The sequence below is a fragment of the Ictidomys tridecemlineatus genome, chromosome 11, assembly GCF_052094955.1.
Source record: "Ictidomys tridecemlineatus isolate mIctTri1 chromosome 11, mIctTri1.hap1, whole genome shotgun sequence".
Classification (NCBI taxonomy): domain Eukaryota; kingdom Metazoa; phylum Chordata; class Mammalia; order Rodentia; family Sciuridae; genus Ictidomys; species Ictidomys tridecemlineatus.
Genome location: NC_135487.1, coordinates 115,461,756 through 115,473,836, shown reverse-complemented (window position 1 = coordinate 115,473,836; position 12,081 = coordinate 115,461,756). Strand labels below are relative to the sequence as shown.

The 12,081-nt window shown below is 33.8% G+C and overlaps 1 protein-coding gene across 4 annotated transcripts in view; it reads left to right on the top strand.

The window, feature by feature from the left end:
- Uap1 (UDP-N-acetylglucosamine pyrophosphorylase 1) overlaps positions 1 to 8,481 on the top strand; it is a 45,045-nt gene extending 36,564 nt beyond the window's left edge. For 2 of the 4 annotated variants that reach the window (XM_078027130.1, XM_005340952.5), the window contains 5 exons: positions 1,765 to 1,905; positions 2,721 to 2,909; positions 3,985 to 4,032; positions 6,641 to 6,707; positions 7,922 to 8,481. In XM_078027130.1, coding sequence (XP_077883256.1) covers positions 1,765 to 1,905; positions 2,721 to 2,909; positions 3,985 to 4,032; positions 6,641 to 6,707; positions 7,922 to 8,014 — 538 coding nt within the window. In that variant the 3' untranslated portion in view covers positions 8,015 to 8,481. The remainder of the gene's footprint in view (positions 1 to 1,764; positions 1,906 to 2,720; positions 2,910 to 3,984; positions 4,033 to 6,640; positions 6,708 to 7,921) is intronic. The other 2 variants (XM_078027132.1, XM_078027133.1) reach the window with 1 other exon arrangement.
- Positions 8,482 to 12,081: the final 3,600 nt, after the last annotated feature.

Genomic DNA, 12,081 nt, shown 5'->3' with positions numbered 1-12,081 from the left:
CCTCTCTTTTATTGTTCCACGTGTCTATTTTTATGTTTTACCATGTTGTTTTTGTTATTATAGCTCCATAGTATAATTTGAAATCAGGTATTGTGATGTCTCTTTTTGCTCTTTATAGTTTTGGCTTCTCTGGGCCTTTTGCCCTTCCATGTAAAATTTAGGACAATTTTTCTAGTTCTGTAAAGATGTCTTTGATATTTTGGATCTTCTAAATATAGGACCATATCATCTGCAAATAGTAATAATTTGATTTCTTCCTTTCCTATTATATTCCTTAAGATAGAGCCTCTTATTATTATTTTTTCTTTTTTTCATTTTTTGCTATTCATTCAAACCAAATGATTTTCCTAAAGTTATGAAATACAGAGGAGACCTCTTATTATTTTTGTTATTAATTAGAAACTAAACCACCTGGGAAGTGGATAGATCCTCCTATGCTATAGGCCCTTCTCTAACCAGGATAGGATTGTATGGTATATAAAATTTTATTTTCATTTAGTTCCCTAAGCCCATGTCCCATAGAATTCATCTTTCCTGAGGATTACTTTTATCAAATGGAAATTTATCTCAACTGTGATTGTTTGTAGTGACATTATTATAAGGTAGAAATTAATAGGAGCTTTTCTCCAACGCATTGGGTGAAGTCCAAAGCATTTCTTCATTTTCTTCTCACCCTCTCAATCCCCTGTGTCCTAGATTCTGCTGAAGCAAAGAATTAAGAAATGAACCTCCTCTTTACCACAACTGAGAGCTTTTTAAAAATAGATGTCTTGACTGAGATTGTAGCTCAGCGGTAGAGCGCTTGCTTAGCATGTGTTGCGAGGCACTGGGTTTCATCCTCAGCACCACATAAAAATAAATAAATGAAAAAAGGTATTGTGTCCATCTACAACTAAAAATATTAAAAAAAAAAAAAAAGATGTCTACCCTTCACCAACTGAATCAATTTCTGGAGACAGAGCCAGAGGATCTATATTTTTTTTAAAAGCTGCTCACACAATTCTAATTCAGCTATTACCAGACTAGCATTTAGAATCTTGTGTATAAGGACTTAAGACTTGAATGGAAGTCAGCCTGGCAATGCCATAAGGTATTAAATAAGAGCTTAGTATATATCACCAGATATTTAAATGAAGGGTGTTTTCACTGTTAGATTCACTTGATAGCATTCATATATTCAAAATGACCATCTGCTCCTTAAAAAATTAATACTTTATTTTTATTTTTTAATTGATAAATGATAATCATATGTGTTTGTGGGGTACAAAGTGATATTTTCCTCTTGGTATACATTGTGGCATGATCAAATCAAGTCAGCTAAGCTTTACTTCAGACAATTCCAGTTGTAAAATAGTTCCCATTTTACTGTGTTTTTTGTAGCTGTGTTATGTATTCACCTATAGTAACTTTAATATTTACCTTTCCATCCTATACTTGAAGGAATCTCAGCTGAAAAAGCTAGAGCAAGAGAACATTTTATAAAAGTCATAAAAGTAATAAGAGAGACATTGATGTAACCTCTGTCTATATGTGCATGGGTGTGTATGTTTTTTAATGTGGAAATCATTATTTTTTTTTAAATATAAGGAAATGAGTGGGAGAAGTCTATTCATTCAGTATTTTAATATAAACCAAAGCTTAACAAATGTTCTTCACTTTGAAAATCTTAGTACTTTGTTCTAACATTTGTGCCTGATTATTATCAAATTTTCTGGCATTTTAAATCTGGAAAGTGATTGTCTGTTTTTCCCCCTTAATTCTTAGTGTTTACGAACCCCAGTTGCAGCATCATGTGGCTCAAAAGAAGATTCCATATGTGGATTCCCAGGGGCAATTAATTAAGCCAGACAAACCAAATGGAATAAAGATGGAGAAATTTGTTTTTGACATCTTCCAGTTTGCAAAGTATGCTTTGAATAACACCAGTAAGATTAAATTTGTCTCGAAATGCTGCTTTTTAGTCTCTTAGGCAGGAAACTGTTCTCAGGAAACACTGGATAGCATGTATTTCAGGCATTTTGATTATGAGTATATCATCTAGATCGATTATCATTCCCTACAATAAACCACCACTCCAAGGAGTGTGGTTTGAGTACCTAGAGTGCAGTGTTCTTTTTATCAGTTGGATTGTTATCTGGCTCTCCTGCAAAGTTGTTAAAGTCATTTATCTTGCTTGGCTGAAAGACTAAAAAGGTTAAGATAAACAATTGACCCATTTGTGTTTGGGATCTGTTACTGACCTGTGAGCAAATGTTTTAGTGAACATGTTTTTGGATTATATACCTCTCTATAATAAAGATCACATCTGATGTTGAGATACTTATTTCAGAATTTGACAAATGTGAAAATGCAGAATGTGAATTAGCTGTATACAGTAAGTCTCTCCATATACATTTCTAAAGCATCTTTTTTATATATTTTTTTTCTTAGCTCCAGTGCTAATATGATCTTTGTGCATTAGGATTTCTGATCTTTCTGATCTAAGATGAAATGTTTTATTATAGTTGGGGTTAGAAATGAGTTTTCATTTTTGTACTGGAGAAGAAAATTACAATTTTCTTTGTTCAAGGGATGAGCATTATTTTTTTGTAATATACCTAAAATTATGTTAAGAAAACTTGTCATTGAATACTAAAGGCTTAGCTATATAGAGAGGAATGAGAAGCTCTGTATGCAATTTTATTTCACGAGAAAGAAGTCTTTGTATGATTTCACTCTAGGAAGTTTGTGGTGTATGAGGTATTACGGGAAGATGAGTTTTCTCCACTAAAGAATGCGGACAGCCAGAATGGGAAGGACAACCCTACTACTGCAAGGCATGCTTTGATGTCCCTTCACCATTGCTGGGTCCTTAATGCAGGTGGCCACTTTATAGATGAAAATGGCTCCCGCCTTCCAGCAATTCCCCGGTAAGTCAGTATCTTTTCTCTTCAGTGGGAATGTTTTCTTGGACTTCTTTTTGACTTCTCTCTTGATATATCCTGAAATCTTTTTATAAAAAAGTAAATTTAAAATCTTTTAAGATAGTAAATTATTGCTGTGTGGGAAGTTCGTGATAAGAAGTAACATCAAGTTTTGCCCATTACAGAGAAGGACAGCTTTACTTTCTCTTAAAGAGAAAGTTGTTTCTTTTTTTTTTTGTTTTGTTTTCTTTTTTTTCAAATAGCCCCACCATGTCAACGAAATCACTTCTATTAAATAATGGTCAGAAGATAATTTAAAATCCCATTAGCAACATATTATACACAGGGCAAGTTTCTCAGCCACAGAAGATGGGTTGTTGCTGCTCATTTATCTGTGGCCTCACAGCAAGTGTTATATGTGAGACCCATCTAAAGCCCTGCCACCCTCAGGAGATGTTGCCTCATGGCTCTTCTCCCGGCACTAAGAAAGGTGCCAGTTATGTTCTGATACTCAAACTTTAGAAATATTTTATATTTTCAGAAGCTTAAGAAAGAAGGTACTTGTAGTTATTCAAATTTGAGATAAAGCACTTTTAAGCTGAATCTTTTATTTTATGATAAAACCTTCATTGGCACCTATATTTCCCTTTTTAAGCTTTTTGGTGTTTTTGTACTTGGGTGAGAAGCATTCTGCCATTTAATTTATGTTCTTAAGGGAAAAAAGGCTGCATATACTAAAGCACTAGAATACTTCAATAAGTATTAAAACATTGGGCATTGGAACTTACTGTTTGATAACTGTTTTTAGAAAAAGGAACAGTGTTAGCTTCTATCTCCAAGTCCAAGGCCACTTACAGGCTCTGCCTTGTCAATCAGCTTGCTTTGTGACATGTCATATTGTTCTCATGCTTCATCTTTGACCATTGAATTTTTTTTTTAACCCCCTGAGGCCTCTCGTGCTAGATTCACGATTTACCATAAGTATATGCCATTTGGTCAAGTGTACTTTGCAACTCCACTTCATTGTTATTGTTTGATTTCTTTCCATTCCCATTAATCCTTATTTATTCCTACATAACAGTGCTACAAATGGAAAGTCAGAGACCATCACAGCTGATGTCAATTACAAGTAAATATACCAGCCTGCCTGCAGTGCATGGTGATGGGGCTGTGCTTCCCTCCATACTAACTGGCATTGTAGTTTAGTGCTCTGCCTTTTGGGGGTCTGGAGGGAGGATGATTGAAGCTTTGGTGGGGGTGCACTGCTTACTTGGTGGCAGGTATCTGTCTGGATGGCACTAACTCAGAATCTCAGTGCATGCTGGAAATGGGGAGCATGCTTTACTAAAGAATCTGACCATGGGTATTTGAGCCCATAGTAACAGTTTTACAGGTGTTAGGCAAAACCCAGAGCAGGTTACAGTCAGAGGGAACAAATTTGAATTCCAGCTTTTAGCATAAGCATAAGTTAGAAAGTATTCTGAAAATGTGTCTTACTGAATTAGATAATATGATGTCAGTATAAAGGTTGTAATTATTCATATATATTCGATGGCTCTTAATATGGAGAAAGCTATTCTGTTGATTTATTCGTACATAAACAGCTCTCTTTTTGTGTAATTGTGTTGTAATTTTGGTCAGTTAGTATCTTTTTTTGTCTTTAACAGATCATTTTTAGCTAGAAGTGCCATATGTCCTCTTATTTGGGTACTGTCAAAGTTTTTAAATGCCATTATCTTTTTAGTTAAAAAGACAGCATGATATTCTTGCTACACTTTCAAAGTTGTTAGGTTTAGTGTACACACACACACACACACACACACACACACACACACACACATACACACATATATCAATTGCCCATCAGTGGGATGGGCCCTCATTTTTTCCATTTGGTTAGTGTGACTTCAAGCCATCCAGAGAGTCTGGTGTATAACTCTTGTGATAGAATCTGGCACATATCTGGAGAGATGTGTGAAGTGTGTGCCTCCTCTTTTCTCTGCATTAGGCTGTTGTCCATCTGCTTTCATGGTTCATTTATTCATTCAGTCAGCAAGCATTGACAGACCTACTTACAGATGCTCTTAGTATCTTCGGTGCTGAAGTGTCTACACAAAAGAGAGCCTACTGAGAGTTCAGGATGCATATTCATAAAAATTAAGATGCACATTCATAAAAACTAAGGGGCATTATTATGTGATTATGTGCTAACAATGGTATGAACAGTACTTTAGGAGGCAGGGAGACTTAACAGGTGCTTAATAAATTTATTTTTTTTTAAATAAATGAATGGAAGCAATCACTATGAAATGCAGTGGTCTAGGAGAGGTGGGGACAAGAGCTAAATCTTGGAGGAACATTATAATTTTTATAGTCAAATGGATCATAGCTGAAAATGACTTGGAAGGATCCAAAGAAAATATGACTCTTCTGGTTCAAGTAGAAAGTAGTCAGATTAAGTAAATTGGAGTAAGATATAGAGTTCTGTTTGGAGAAAAATTGGCCTGTGGCTGACCTCAGAAAACCTCTAATTTTATTGACTCCACCATAGTTGAAGACTTCTTACTAGAAAGAGAACATAGTTTGAGGCTATACAGGACTGGATTTTTTTGTGTGTCCTGTCCTATTTCTAACATTCTTGAAATGACAAATAATGCCACAGTCTAGTGACTGTAAATGTATTGAAAATACTGTTTATTGATTTTTATGTTAGATGATTTGGAAGTTCAGAATTGCAAATAAGTATAAATATTACATTGTGACTGAGAATTATACAGATGGTGACTTTGGCCTTGCTTTTGCTTGAGTGTGTTCTGCCTTAGCACTTTAAAAAGGACTTTTGATAACAGAAGTATTTTAAAGTGTAATGGATAGGCTTCTCACTCTTGAGATAGCCTACATTCTCCCTTGAATGCATGTCTACCTTCCTAAATAAACTCTGTCCTATGCCTTAAAAATAAAATGTAATTAATAAATTAACTCAGCTAATCTAGGATATTTGGATTGTAAAAAAAAAAAAAGCAAGTATTGGGAAATAATTTAAATAATCTTTAGAATTGTACTGTCTAAATGGAATGTTGTGCAGTGAGGGAAGTTTTCTACATCTCTGCTCTCCAGTTTGTTTGTCATTAGTCACTCATGGCTGCTGAGCACTTAAAATATGATTATTATGACTGAGAAAGTGAATTTTAAATTTTCAATTTTTTAAAATTTTAATTATTTTAAACTTAAGTAGCCACATATGGCCATTGGGTACTGAATTGGACAGTCTGGCTCTAGAATATTAGTCAATATTAGTACCTGACTTGGAAGATTATGATGAGGTTTAAAAGGCAATGCAAAGGTTTGAAGGCACCTAGCAATGGGGGCCTGGCACATAGTATGTACTCAATTAATAGGCTCTTCTCTATCAACTTTATAAAACTTGGGATTAGTAAAAAATGAGATGTGTAGAAAGGAATAGTGTATAAATATTGATGAAATGCTTTAAAGAGTTAGCAGTAATTATTGTCTCTTTCCTTAAATAGTATCTTTCTGACCATGAGAATTTCATGTTTACTTAATACTCAGGGAATTTAATGATCATCAGGGTAGGATATATTTCATTTGTTCAACTACAATAATTGTGTTATCTGCAAGCTTTTCAGAGGGAAGTTATGGTCTTCATTTTAACTCTGGCAAGTAATATGGGAAGTAAAATTTTTAACACTTTTTTGGGATTTTTTTTTTTTCCTTAGCTTGAAGGATGCCAATGATGTACCAATCCAGTGTGAAATCTCTCCTCTTATCTCCTATGCTGGAGAAGTAAGTTTGCTTTCCTTTTTTCCCCTCCTGTTCTTTTAAAGAGTATTGTATATTTCCAAACAGCTTTAAGAGTGGACTTTAAATGTTCACAAAAAGCAGTAAGTATTTGAGGTGAGAATTATGTTAATTAGCCTGATTTGATCATTCTGCAATGTATATGTGCATTGAAACAGCATATTGTACCCCATAAATACATATAATTATTTGTCAGTTAAGAATAAACCTTAAAAACAAAGAAAAACAGGATTCTTGTATTATGTTTAAGTAGAGTTACCCTTTGAGAAAATGGAGCATTTTCTTGTCATCCTGTCCTGAGGACCTCTTTCTAGGAATGAGTTGTGAAGCTGCTTTGATTCTTAATTCTTAGAGAATTCCTGTTATGTCTTTGCATCTATCCCATAATTGAGTGACTTGTCAGTAACAGAAGTCTATAATGTTAATTTGTTTCACCTATCCATTAAAATCCTTAGGCTTTAAAATATATTATTGACCTTTTTTGATAAATCATTTAGCTCTTTTTAATGCAATGTACATTTTCTACTGTAACTTTTAACACCTGAAGAGTTGAAGGTCCCTGCTATTCAAATTATTAATATTTTTTTTTCTGGAGATCCTTTTTAGTATTGCTTAGTTGTAGCATCAGGAGATATCCATCTTACTAAGAAAGTTAACTTTACTGAGTGATGATGAAAATCATCTTATTAACTTTAGAAATTATATGATAATCATTTGTGTAGCATATTCAAGGTCCTGGGTTCAGTTTTAGAACTGCAAAAAAAGAAAAAAGAAATTATTATAATCAGAGTAACTTACTTTCTTTTGTTTGTTGTTTGTTTTATGCTTCCATATATAATCATTAAGTCTTGGGCTGGGGATGTGGCTCAAGTGGTAGCGCGCTCGCCTGGCATGCGTGCGGCCCGGGTTCGATCCTCAGCACCACATACAAACAAAGATGTTGTGTCCACCGAAAACTAAAAAATAAATATTAAAAAAAAATTTTAAATAAATATTTAAAAAAAAATCTCTCTCTCTCTCTTTCTCTCTCTTAAAAAAAAACAATAATCATTAAGTCTAGCTTTAAAGTACATGAAATAGATTTTTTACTTTAAAATTCTTTATCTCAGCTTGGTTTTTGGCATCACAACCACTAAGTCCAGCAGTGCTTGACAGGCATCCACCAATTTTCTAACTGTGTTTAATTTCAATCCTTTTAGGGAATAGAAAGTTATGTGGCAGATAAAGAGTTCCATGCACCTTTAATCATTGATGAGAACGGAGTCCATGAGCTGGTGAAAAATGGTATATGAACCATCTACCAATTTCTACCACAATAGGAAATAGCTTTTATTTTTGATAGATCAACTGTGAAACTGCAGGACCTCTCCTGGAAGACTGAAGTTTGAAGACTTTCACAGGATTTCATTTTGCTTGCTGAACTGTTGAAACTACTACAAACTTTTCAAGATCCAGATGACTGAATTTCAGATAGTGTTTTTATTATTCTCAACTCATTGAAGGTTTTATTTATATTTTTCAATTGTATGATTTTTCTTCCAGCCAAGGAAAATATTGACCATCCATAAAGTTTTCTATAGCTTAACTATAGTCAGGATGTTCAACATTACTTTACTTTGTTTTCGAAGTTGTACATAGTAATAATATGTCATGTACATGTCAGAAGGTTTTTATGATACTAAAAGTTTGTTTTATTTTATCAAGCATTAAACTTTTTAAAGGAAATAATTGGACAGCAAAATAAACTTATCTTCTTGTTTCTGGAGTGTTATTATTTGTACCTTAAAGAAATTATTTTTTCAGGAAAACATGAAACTGGGGAGAAACTTTGAGATAATGCATTAAAGCAAATTGATACTTCTCTGATATTGTGGGGTCATAGAGCTTTTTCAGTGAACATCTAACTTTGGATTTTTTTGTCTTCTATCACTTTATAATAGCTCTCAACCAGAGGTAATCCCCTCCATCCCAGGGGGGCACTTAGCTGTCTAGGGACATTTATGGGTGTCACAGCTGGGAGGATAGGATGATACTACTAGCATCTAATGAGTAGAGACCAGGAATGTTGCTGAACATCACATAATTGACAGGATATCTTCCAACAATACAAAGTTATCTGAGCCAATGTCAAGTGTCAAGTTTGGGAGACCCTGTTCTAAGTAATTTGTTTACTCTTATTTTGCCAAAATATTTTGTGGCACTTAAGAATTCAAAAGATAGTTTCTGGATTTTCTCAGGCAAATTAATAACTACTGTACTTGTTTTTCTCCAGCTAGAAAATTAGGGGAAAAAAAGAAGAAGAGAGACAAAGGTGATTTTTTTAAATATACGCCGGAGATCACTGGTCATTATTGGGGGTTCTGTGTGTCTAAAATGCAGTTTGCATAAAACTATTGAAGTTTATACATGTATTTTATATAACATTTGTGCATTGACCAAAAGCATAAAAATTAACATCTGGATACATGAGAGATTCTAAAAATTCTATCAAGATTAATAAATTTTATTTTCTACTAATTTTTTGCCAAATGGGATAGCATGTGTAGTCCTTAAGGATCATTTTTTTTTTTTTAAAGAGCATGTGATATTAGCTGGGTGTGGTGGTGCATAACTATAATTCTAGCAGCTTCAGAGGCTGAGGCAGAAAGATTGCAAGTTCAAGGCCAGCCTGTGCAACTAAACCAGATTCTGTCTCCAAATAAGATTTAAAATGGTGAGGGACTGAGGACGTTGCTCAGTAATAAAGCACCTCTGGGTTCCCCCTTACTGCCAAAAAAAAAAAAAAAAAGCATGATATTGAAATCTTTTTTAGTTGTTCTTGTACTAAGGCCTGAATAGTACATTTTGCATATTTGCTGTTTTATTTTAATAATAACCCAATTTGCAATTGTTATCCACTCTATTTTTCAAAAAGTTTTGTGGAATTTGAATTCTCATTAGAATGAGCTCCAAATGGATTTGTGAATACAGAACTTCAGAATTTGTAGCACCTGAATAGGATTCATCTCCTTTTTTCTGAACATTTACCTGCTGTTTCCTCCCCCACCCCTCTCTCTCTCCTCTCTCTTTAATAATGCTAGGAAAAGGGGGAAATGAAAGCATGGTATTATGCTAGTAGTTTTGTTAGAAAGGAGCAATGACTGGAAAACATTGAATAAGTTAATGGCAGAGTCTAAGAGCTTCCAAGCCATGAAATTGTAAGGAAGTAACATTATATATATCTCTTTAAGAGTAGTTGTTAAATAATTTTTCTAATTCAGGAAATGCAGAATTGGTTAACATGTTTATAAAATATGAATTAGAATCATTTGGCAATAATGTAGAATTTATGTGAGAAGTAATAGTTATTTTGAGGCTGGTCAGATCATACCTATGATGTTAATTTTACTGATAGTACAAATGAATATCTAAACCAATGGTGAATTCAGTCACATGTATGAACAAAATACACTATTTTTCAATCCCTACTCTTGTTCCAGAAGTTTTGGAGGGGTTAATGTATGTGATTTTATGTCTAGCCCTAGTGTACTATTTTAACATTTGCTCTTGAGGATTCATCAGTATACAGTCAGATCTCAGTCATCTATGCAAAAAGAAGCAAGGAAAAGTTATGCATGATTTAAGTGTCTAAAATACGAATCATTCTGTTGGCTTAGAAAAAAATTTTTTTCTACTGTCTGAGACTGATGTTTTACAATCTGTGCCTCTCTTTTGCCTGGTTTAGAAAGAATATAATGAAAAGTGATGAATAAATGAGGCAGCCAGTAAGGTCTGAGTACCTCCCATGTGTCCAGCACCATAAGGGAATAAAAAAGTAAACTTCATAGTCAACTCCTTACTAAATGTGCATTCTAGCTAAAGAGAAAATTAACACAATGGGAAGTTATGGAAAGAAAATTTAGTACTAAGATGTAAGGACTTAAAATCAATGACTTATACAAAAGTGGATGTTACAAACTAGAGTTTGTAGCAGAACTCCCTTAAGAACTCTACTGTAGAGACAGGCAATGGTGGCACATCCCTGTAATGACTTGGGAGGCTGAGGTAGAAAGATTGAAAATTCAACCCTTTCTCAAAAAGTTGAAAGTGCTGGGGATGTAGCTCAGTGGTAGAGCACCTCTGAGTTTAATCCTCAGTACTGACAAAAAAAAAAAAAAGCAATAGGAAATAGATTCATAGGTGGATTTATTATGAGGAATTGTTTCATGTGGTTAGGGAGGCTACCATGATTTTCTTTCCACAAGTTGAAGACCCAGGACTCAGTGGTGTAGTTCTAATCCAAAACCAAAGCCAGGAGAGCCAGGGGAAACAGTGATATTAAGTCCCAGTCTAAGTGTGAACCAGGAATATCTATGTTCCAAGGCAGGATAAGTTGACTTCTCTTGAAAAGAGAAACATGGGCTTCATTATGCTGTTTTCCATTTTAAAACAACATAATGACAAACTAAAAAAGGTAAATTATAGTTGCAAAAAAAAAAAGCACTTTACAAAATCGACATCCCTTGCTAAGAAAAATCCTCACTAGGGATAAAAGAGATAAATGTGATAAACAAAGGTCATGTATTCAGAACCTACCTTCTTTTTCTTTTTTTTTTTTTGGTGGAGCTATACATCCCCAACACTTTTTTTTTTTTTTTTTTTTTTTAAGACAGGACTTTGTTGAGTTTTCCAGGCTGATCTTAAACTTGTGATCCTCCTGCCTAAGCCTCCTAGTTGCTGAGATTACAGGTATGTACCATTGCACCTGATACAAAACCTACACTTAATATTATTAGAAGTAATAATTTTAGGAAAGTTGTAGGTTATAAGATCAAAATAATAAAATCAACTGTATTTATCTTACCAACAAAGAACAAGGCATTGGAATTTTTATAGTGTTAAACATGAAGTACTTACGGATAAATCTGACCAATGTGTGATAAACCTATTTCCTGAAAACTACAGAATATTGCTGAGTGAAATTAAAGAAATAAATTCAGTGTTGTTAAAATGTCAGTTTTCCCCAAATTCGTCTATGTATTCTACTTAATTTCAGTCAATATCAGACTTTATCACAAACATTAATAAGAAGATTCTAAACTGCATATAGAAATATAAAGAACATTTGAAAAAAAAAAGCTGAGGAATTTATAATATCTGACTTTGAGACTTTTAAAATTACAGTAATTCAGACAGGGTGATAATGATGACAAGGTAACCAAATATATAATCAGGACAGAAGAGAGTCCAGAAACGGACCCACACATACATTATCAATTGATTGTCAGAAAAGGAATGGAGGCATTTCAGTGGAAGGAAAAACATTCTTTTCAACAAATGATGGTGCAAAAATTAGATATCCATTAAAACAAAGAAAGAA